The 10,579-nt window shown below is 34.1% G+C and overlaps 1 protein-coding gene across 1 annotated transcript in view; it reads left to right on the forward strand.

The window, feature by feature from the left end:
• LOC149805105 (uncharacterized) overlaps positions 1-9,990 on the forward strand; it is a 97,262-nt gene extending 87,272 nt beyond the window's left edge. Inside the window, exons 22-23 of the mRNA XM_089947392.1 lie at positions 910-1,026; positions 5,014-9,990. Coding sequence (XP_089803518.1) covers positions 910-1,026; positions 5,014-5,176 — 280 coding nt within the window. The 3' untranslated portion in view covers positions 5,177-9,990. The remainder of the gene's footprint in view (positions 1-909; positions 1,027-5,013) is intronic.
• Positions 9,991-10,579: the final 589 nt, after the last annotated feature.

Consider the following 10,579-nt stretch of genomic DNA (forward strand, 5'->3'; position numbering starts at 1 on the left):
CATAGAGTATCCCACCTTACAGTGAGACAACCTTATAATGAGTTCATTATGCATGTAATTTTACTACCTCATAATGAAACGGAATCTATGACTATACTTGCATTATAATGGAAACCATGTTATAATGAAGGGCCTTACAGTGAGGGAGTGAAGTAGTCCTAAGTTCATTGAAAATTAATCATTGCTGTGAAAGAACGTTAATTACAATCTCATACTTTATTGAATTATTTTTATTTATCAGCATATCTGATGTTTTTACTAAATCGTAAATTGTGTCGATCTAAATTAATAATATAATGAAGCACATTATATTACGTTTCACTGAAAAAGGAAGTGGTTGTTATATGGAGGTTAATTTTATCTGCAATTTTAATATTGAGTCTTTAAACATGTAGCTATCTTGTAAAGAGGACTGTTTATAGAATGGCTTTTAAGCAAGTCTGTGAGTTCTAGAATGATATTTCCAAACAAAATTCCACTGCAAAGTAATATGTTGATGTTTCTGTCTTTGCCTTTTCATCTTTTGATTACGTAATTTCATAGAATACTTAAGTAAGTCTTGTCAAAGAGATGTGGGTACGTGGGAAAGCCTGCCAGTAGCTTCTCGTGGGTCGGTGGTTCTTCCCTGGGTTTTCCAGGGTTCTTCCTCCACCAGTTATACTGGCCGCCATGTATAGCCAATCTTGTGCTGAAAAATGGCGTTAAACCCTAGAACAACAAAAAAAAAATTGTCAAAGAGATAAAAATGAACCATCAATTTAGTTTACACATAAAAGTGATTCTTTATAAAACTTTTAGATATTGACTTTCATTTTGAGGTGGGGTTTTCTTTCTCTTTATGTGTGTGATGGTGAGGGGATGGGGCAGAGTGCATAGCACTGAGTTTAAATGTATGAGTTTTGTTTACAGAATAGGTCGTTTACTTGCCATCTCCGGTCGAAATCCAGGTGGGCAGGCTGGCCTTAATGTTGTGAACTTAGGTATTGCCAACCTACCAGCTACAGTGAAGACAGATGTAGCAAACAAGTAAGTTTATTAATAAATGTCTCACCTTTTCCTTTGCTTATATGTATTTAGGTGTATATAATGTGTTGTAGGATTTTAATACAACTCCTATATTTATGTATAATAAAACTTAACACTAATCTGGCCCTGTATTTTCTCAAACTTGTTTTGGTATGAAACTTTAATGCTTAAGTCTTTTTACAATACAAGCACAGCATTAGATATGAATTTCTCCAGCTAAGATTGAGTTTGGATCTATGTCCAGAATTAATTAGTCTGATTGGCTGAAATTGAGTTTTACTTAAAACTGACTGACTTGTGCTGCCAACTCACACAGCTTACTTTATGCTCAATGACGAATCTGGGTCCCAAACTGTTTTTGATAAATGAATAAAATATTTAGATAACCAGGATTATAATGATGAAGAATTTAACTCTTGCAAGGTGTTTGAAAAACGCTAATTTTAAAGTTGCATTTTGGGGTTTATTTTTACACAGTGACACATTTTTCTCAGAGACTTGATTGGTTCCTCAAAATATCATGTGTGCAAAGTCACTTCTTTTATGGTCTTTATAATGTAGTAAGTAGATTAATTATGATTTTGGTTTAGATAATACTTTTCTTTTTTTACAATCATGTCATATTAATAACGGGCATGCTTGTTTTGCACATTTCCATTATCATTCAACTTTCTACACAAACTATTTTTTTGTCAGATATAATTTATTAAAGACTGGACAGTGTTGTAATGTTTTGCTTTTTTGTTAGTTTTCTTTTTTTTTCTTTTAATTTTTTGGAAAGGGGTGCAGAGTATGATATTTGTATCAGTATCGTATTTCATGGATCAGCATATTGGGAAAGAGGGTCCTATTTTCTTGAGACTGATCATTTTATTTGTTTGGCCTTTGCATTGTTGCTTGTGGCAACCAGGAAATCCCCACCAAACAGATACTCTACAAATTAAAAGGCATTTACAGTAAATTTCTGTTTCTCTTTAAATATTATCATAGATGCCCCAAAACATGCTTAAAATATTTATTTGTCTCCTAATCAAGTGACTTCCAAGTTTGAGCCATGTTATTTGTATGAGCCATATATGTGAATTTCCAGGCCAAGAGGGTATCTCCCACCCGTTACTGTTGTCATTCATTTAAATCTCCTGCATACTCAAAAGTATTTTTTTTTTAAGTCAAGAATAGAATTGTATGCATCTTTTGTTTTTCGTCTTGTTTTCAATGTTGTATATTTACAGTGTAGACTTCATGAATGTGAACTGGCCAGCATGAGATTTTAGTTGACAATTCAAATTTAAGTAACCTATATGTGATCAGTAGTAATCTGGAAAGGATTAAAGATTTTAATGGATTATGGTTGGATTACAGAAGAGCTCAAGCAGCATAAAACAATTAACGTTTTGTATTCTTTTGGCTGGGTCGGTTTCACTGAGGTGTTTAAAGTTTGTCATGATGTCTAAGCATGTGTTGTCTCCCAGTGATAAAATGCCAAAATGTAAACCAAAGTATCACAAACAAATTCAGTAATGGATAGAGACAGGAACATCAGCAGTTTGAATTAAGTTCAAACTGATATATATTGAATCATTCCTGTGAAGTCCATTTTAATAAATACAGCACAAATTAGACCTAGATAGCACCAGTCTTGGGCAATTCTGGCAAGCTGTCAGCAACCTGATTATACCCTCAGGCAGAAAACAACTTAAACTTCTTGGTGTACTCAGTAGGGTTGTACTAACACTGCTCCATGCCAATACAAACATTGTAAGGACATTTTCTATTCTGAGTATTCATGCCGGCTCAAGCAGAAACCTTGATCTAGTAACAACACATCATCACTCAAGTGTTTAGATCAATAATAACAAGGACTACCACAAATATAATTCAGGCAATGATTTACTAAGAAATGTTAAAAATCATTGTGCAACAGATAAGGGTAAAATGAAAGGTAAAAAGTTGCTGTGAATGGACTAATGTGATGAGATGACACCTTTTAATATAGAAAAAGGAAATTTGATTTATAGTTGTCATTTTTGTCCATTTTTTATGCCTAAAGTCTGGATGATGAGAATCTCCTGATTTTGCAAATCTTTTCAGCTGACCTCTTTTTTCCTTTTGTCACCCGTTATTACCCAATTAACATCCCTTTTCAAGTCAGTGTCTGATGAGCAGTAGATGATATAAAGGCTGCATTCAATAAGGCTTTTTAATTTCTGTTCAGGCTGCCAGTGGATGGTGCTTGGTGGAAAAAGCAAACAGTTGAGAGAGGTAGCATGTCATGAGCAATATATGCAGGGTTATTTAAGGTCACTGATAGTCACTGATAAATAAGCACCTATTTCATGGCCTTGACATCTTTGCTAGCCAAGTTTCTGATGTGATACACCTTGGTGGATTGAACAGATATAATGGTGCTTTGTCCTAGCAACATCTATTGGATTCCATGAGTTGCCTCACTTAGTATGTACTGCCAGCTAACTAATAGCATCGTGCATTGTACATCGGCCAAATATGGTGGGGGGAATTGACCTAAAACGGATACTTTGGAAGTTTAGCATCAAAAGTATGACTATGTACCAGAGGGAAGCCATTACTGGTGTATTTAAGTAAAAGGTATTTGTGCACAGACCAGCGCTAGAAAATTGCTTTTTTTTTGGTCCATTCAAGTTGTGTGCTCCCCTTGTCTCAGTCATGTAGGAACAGTGTTCAGATTTGAACAACTTAATTTTGATTGGATGCGGTGGCCACCACATCTAGTGAAATTCAGACCTGAAGCACAGAAATATCTGCTCGATATGCCAAAGTGTAGATGAGGTTATTATATGGGAACCATGGCAAACAAAGAGGGGTCCCCAAGTGGCCAAGTGGTCTAAAGCGCTCACCGTTCCGGATCACTGCCATCTCACCTCTGTCTGCGTGGGTTTGAGTCCAAGGCTCGGCTAACGTGGGTACGTGAGAAAACCTGCCAGTAGCTTCTCATGGGTCAGTGGATCTTCTCTGGGTTTTCCTGGGTTCTTCCTCCTCCTGTTATACTGGCCGCCATGTATAGCCTATCTTGTGCTGAAAAATGGCATTAAACCCGAGAACATCAACATCATCAAACAAAGATGTGGCCTTGAAAGCCATTGATTTTTCATTTAGGTCATTGAAAGACCTTGTATTTAAGAGATTTTAGATTAAAATATGGCAAATTTTGCTTAATGCACGTGCATACATTGATGTCACCATGTGTTTTACTTAGCAGCAATTGCTCTTTAGCAACAGTCTTCTTAATGAACAATCATTTCAAAATGTCTGGAAAGTGCACGATCAGCAGTAGTTGGCTGCGATACAAAGACATTTTTTAGGTGACTGAGAAAAGAAGAGACCTTGAAATATAGAGTGATTTGTTTATTGTGAAAGAAAAACATCAGTATTGCAGAAATGAGCATTGCTGCCTTAAGTTGGCATCAATGGAAACACAAGCCTCTTATTTTAATGTCAGCGTTCATAGGGTCAGCACAAATATCACTTATTCTGCTGCCATAAACATCAGGAAGTTATACATTTCCACTTACCTGTCATGATTTTCATAAATCTGGTTACTAATATCTATATTTTTTATTAATTTATAATGAAAATCTGAATCTTCTTCTGCAGATGTTTTACTTGAATTTGAGTGCCTTACATGGGATTTTTCCTAACATTAACATCCTATGATCAAGTAGGAAAAGTGGCTGGGTCTCCTCACTTCTCTACAGAGGAAAAATAATGAGAATAAAAAATAAGCCCACCATCATTTTTATTTTATTTTAAAGGCATGCATTGTGTATGCCTTCAATGTTTACATTAGTTACTTTGCACATGACTGTATTTATAGGAGTTGGTATGAAGTAGTACTCCATATATGTGCAGCTTGGCCTGATCACATGCTTATGTTCTAACGAGTTGAAATCTTTGCTTCAGTTTCCAACTAATGCAATTGCAGTTATGTGGCATTTTTTTACATTGCAGACTGCTGGAGCTGTTGAATGTGTATCAGTTATTGTGGAGCCAGAGATATTTGAAACATCAAGATCTTCAGTCTTCTGTTGGCCTTCTGCATGGTCTTCTAAAACAACTAATTCCAGGAGAGGACCCAAAAAGTCTGTCTGAGACACATGCAAACCATACTTGATATGCAGAGAAACTGGATATGATGTCTTTGTGAAGAATCAGTTTAACATTACAAAACTTAGTATGCAAGATTAAGTAAACATGTAAATGTTAATACTCTATTGTACAAGAGCATATTTGTGTATTTTTATGCAAACCAAATTAACTAAAAAATGCATAAAGAAAATTCTGAATGGGATCAAGTAAAACAATTTTAAGCATTTTGTACAAAGTTGTCAGTGTCAGGCATGGCCACTGTGTGTACGTGAGAAAGCTGCCAGTAGCTTTCTATGGGTCAGTGGTTCTTGCCGGAGTTTTCCTGCTAGCTGCCTTATATAGCCTATCATGCACTGAGAAATTGTGTTAAGCTCCAAAACAACAATGACAACAAAGTCATGTGAATTTCTCCTACTTAAGGACAGCCCATGCTTTAGGATGGCATATTTGATCATGACGAGTTCCAGGTGTTCCCAAAACATTTGAAATAATAGTATTTCATCACTGAGAGTACCAAATCAGTTAAGAGCCATGTAAATAAACTTGCATCTGAATATGTCTTGGTCACTAAGGCACTTTACACATTAAAGGCATGATAAGCATCTTGATGATCAAGATTTAGTCTGGTATTGTTGTGTTTAAACACCCCATGGAATTGAGGGTGAAAAATATGTAATTAGTTCCAAACTAAGGAATGAAGTACCTAATGTATTCAGGGTTTTTTCTGTAACTCTGGTTCTTCCTAGAATAATGATCAATTAAGGTATAATTATTGTTGCATTAACTTATGCATGAAACACATCCAACTGCAAAATGTCATCATAAATTGTTGACACATAAATTTAACCTAGATCCTCTAAATTTGGTTTAATTTCATGAAGTCTTTCAAAAGTTATAGAGTAAAAATCCAGTTTTTCAACAAATGTGCTGTTATGTCATCTGGCTGATCATGAGAAGTAATGACTGTTTTCATATGACTTCACAATTATTCTGCATAAAATCAGTCTCTGTCATCTTTTGGTTGCTGATTCATCTATCCATGATGGATGTATAGGAGAAATTGATTTCCTGATAAAAATATTTACTTTAGATAGTCTGCTTGTCTTGTAAAAATAAGAATAATTATGATCTCTTTGTAACTACAGTGGTCACCCTCTTACATAGACCTCTCGCCAGCGGCCACTTCCTCTACATGACCAGTTTTCTCGGCAATGACAAGTTTGTTTACAAAAAACATCTTGTGGGTGGTCACCCCACTGATCTGACATGCAGTCAGCATTTAAGGCCTAAAATGTCAAATTTATCCCTCACTAGTAGCCATATTTTTTTTTGTGTCCAGAACCAACATTTAATATATATGGTAAGGTAAGGAATCCCATTATTTATACCGATGTCTGTTTCCCAATGTCAGGTTTTCACTACTGAAAGAAGTGTTGGCTAAAGTATATTATAACATGTACCACTATGGTTATTTTTATATTATAATGCCAATCTTTACAGGAAAAGGGCTCAACAATGTTGTGTGAGAGTTTTGGGCTTCAGACAGCTGTTCATTTCTTCTCTTTTATGATTATGACCAGATGTAGTTGTCAAGATCAACATATTCTAACATGGTCAATATATACTAAATATAGCTTTTGTGCATTAACAGTAAAAAAGAAGTTAACCTTTAACAAAACAAGGTTCCAGATGAAGACCGAAAAATCATATGACAGTATGTGTATCACTTCCTTTAAAAACAAAGTAATTTGTCTACTCTACACATTTTGTCTGCATGATTAAATTGTAGTACTGTACAATTAGCAACATAGGAATAAGTCGTCAAAAAACCTTAATATGTCATGATGTAAACAGATATTACTTTAGAAGAAAAAGTAAAAGTAGTTTGCCTCGACAACAGTGTGAATGTCCTTTATATGGAAGGTATGAAAACCAGTCTAGCATCAGAAGAGGCCAACATGGTGGTATTAAAGCATAGCTGCTTAATGGATGGGCTAGCAAACTTAAAAGTTGTTAAATCGAGTTTTACCTGCATGAAAATGATATGAAAATTATTTATTTTCTCAAAAATTGCGAGTATTTAAATCGTTTTATCTTTACTAGTGATTTTGATTGCTAGTCACATGAGCACACAGAATCTCATAACCATCATTTTCAAATATTGTAGATAAAAATATGAAATTAAAGTTGTATACTGATTGTAATAAAAAAAATTCTCTTTATTCCGAGATCCAAAGTCAGGAGTTTTGTTGTATTATGTGACTACCACGTTGACATGTGCTCTTTCATGCAGGGAGAATATGAAGCAGGGAACCAGACTACTCTGCTTGAAGAATCAGACTCGCCAAGTTTCTTGTAGTTGTTCTCGAAATAAACATGCTGAGAATTATATCTTTTTTCTGGTTTTTACAAAAGGTATCAAACTTTCATTTAATTGAAATTTTGTACAACGACATTAGTTTGTTGTTGATATCACATGACTATTGGACTTCCGATGTCATCATTTGAGAGTTGTAAAGTCATGTGACTATTAATGCAGATGGCAAGTACTGGGTCAGGTTTCATCCATGCTGAGTTTCGTCAAGTCTGTCAGCGGATTAAAGACATAACAATTAGAATACTTGCCATTTTGAGAAAATAAATCATTTTCATATTGATTTCATGCAGGTATAAGTCGATATAAGAGCTTAAATTTGCTAGGCTCACTTGTAAGCTAACTTACAGTGGTAGCAGATTCCAAATTTTTTATATGTAATTGCTCTGAACTCACAGTCCATCCTAAATGTCCAAATGTGAAAAATGGGGCTGGAATATTCGGAGGAAACCCAGATTATAAAAATTTTGAATCTCTGAGCTGAACTTTGGTGCGAAACTATTACACAGTGACATGTAGCTTGAAGCATTGGTTTCAGATCTTTAATAGAATGCAGGAGAAATGGGAAGTTGTCATCCCTTTTATTATATATTAAGAAACGATAAGAGCCCATGTATCAATACAGGTTTTGGGACTGGTTTATTGAACTACAAGAAGACAAGTTGATTTTACAGATAATTCAGTCCTTATTTATACAGCAATATATAATTTTGAAGGTCTTTTGTCAAAATTTAAATCAACCCTTTTGTAAATGCCTGTAAATGATGGAATTTTTAACCAAGTTGTCTTAAGGAGTTTAGGTTGGCTGAAAAATCCTGTTTGAGACTTTATTGGCACCCATAAATTCAGGATTAAACTTTTTTATTACAAGATAAGATTCTAATACTTTGCATCGTTTTTTTTCTTCATACTGTGATAGGAAGTGTTTACCTTGTATGTATAACATGCACATATACTGCTCTAGAATTCTTTAGAATTAAAGGTTTGAAAGGAAACAATATTGTATGCTTATTATGTTGTTTCATGGGCAAAATAATGTAGGTCAGCAAAGTAAAGTTAGAATTTGTATTCTGTACAATGAAATGGCATTAAAGGCCAATTTATAGAAATATAGTCAGATTTGTTTCATGTGACTCATTTTGTGGTTTTGTACATGATCATCTTTTCTGACATACATGTTTTGGAGAGTCTTGAAAGAGAAACATCTTCAGATTTGGAAAATGCATGTTTTATAATCCAAACTGTTCTTTAATTCCATTCAGTAATGGTCATGTGTTAACCTTGAAAAAATTAATTTCATCCTGGGAAAAAACCTGCAAAAGACCTGGAAATTTATATTTAGAAAAGTGTGGGAACTATGAATGTTACTTTTAAATGAAGATATTAAATGCTTTTAAGTTACATATAGCTTTCTTACTACATATGCTCATATATACTTCTAACAAATATAGTCCTTCTCTGGAAAGGCCATGTCATTTATGGTTACTTTCCCTGTGCAGAAGAGGTGGCCATATAAGAGAGGGACCTCTGTAATATTAGATGTGATAAGAATTGTATTTCTTTGACCCTGTTTTATAGTGTGTAATAAATTACAATTGCTGTCATTAATAATGTTAAGGAGTGATTCAAGTTGTGGGAGACATCCATTAGAGATAAATCTGACTTGGACCAAAATGTATCTACTTCATGTATGGTGAATTTCAAAAGTATTTACACATGTATATTGAAGCTTCTTTTATTATATTTACTGCACATTTGTTTGGAGATAGCTTTACTTGTTTACTTGGTTTGCATTGATTGAGAAGGGTTTATGGTACTTTAAAGTACTCGGTTGATTCATTTATGGGTTGGGGGGCAAATATGCTGTTGATAACAGTTTTATTTTCATAGTTTATTATGATTTGACATGTATCATTTTGACTATATGATGAGATCATATTTTTAATACATTTTGGTTCCTTTTTTTCTTCATATGTTTCTAATATATTGAAAAATGCTCTTCAGCTAAATGACACTTTTAAGTTAATGTGAAAATAAAGTCTTATTGCAGTGCTTTATACCAGTTGATTATTTGTCATGCATGAGACATTGAGTCCAGGTTGATGTCAAGCATGAAATTATAATCAGTACTTAATTACAGTGAAATATTGAGTTCAAACTAGAACATTAAATGGTCAGTCCCTTAAATGTAAAAATGTGTGTATCCTAATAGTAAGAGAACACAATACTGTATTGAAAATCACAGAGTTGACAATTAAAACGGACCCTGAGGAGGGGTGTTTGTAGATTATCTAATGGATTGTCAAGCCTATTAAGTGATTTTTAGTTCTGAATATATTGCTTTGGGGTCAGATGGCCTAAGTCATTGGCCCTGTTGTATAGTAACATGTTGCTTAGACGAAGGAACATTTTGTAAGCATATTTCTCTGCATATATGGATGATCCAATTAAATTTTTAAACTATTTCCTTTCTTTCATAATTTTTCATAACTGTCTTTTATAAGTTAAACATTTTATTAGCATTGTTGTGCAGAAACCATTTGATCTTGATGACTGAGATATGGTAGCATTTGTGTATGCATATTTAGGCGACTTGTTCAGAATTTTGTGTTATTATTATACATTAGGCCAAGTGAGTTTATGGCAGAGTTCTACATCTTTAGTGTGCATTGTCTAATGTGCATACATCTCGATCATTGCTATCATCTCAAAAACCACTGAACCAATTTTGACCAAATTAGGCATAGAGAATCATGGCATGAACAGCTTTCAAATTTTACAGATGATGCTGATCTGCCATGAAAATGAGAAAAAAGAACTTACAGTATTGTGAATTAAATCCCAAAATGATACAAGAATTACAGCACAAGTCCTAGTAATTTAATGTCATGAATAAAACTCAGTACAAATCCTGAAGAAATCCAAAACCTGAACGCAATGACATGTTTGTTATAGCTTATAGAGTATTGATGCATCAACAGTCTTTTGTAATATAATTGCAGGTTTGAATTCAGTATAAATTTTCGAGTGAATGTCTCTATCCAAGAATTTTAT

This window comes from Sinohyriopsis cumingii, chromosome 2, assembly GCF_028554795.1.
Source record: "Sinohyriopsis cumingii isolate HCF-2022 chromosome 2, ASM2855479v2, whole genome shotgun sequence".
NCBI lineage: Eukaryota > Metazoa > Mollusca > Bivalvia > Unionida > Unionidae > Sinohyriopsis > Sinohyriopsis cumingii.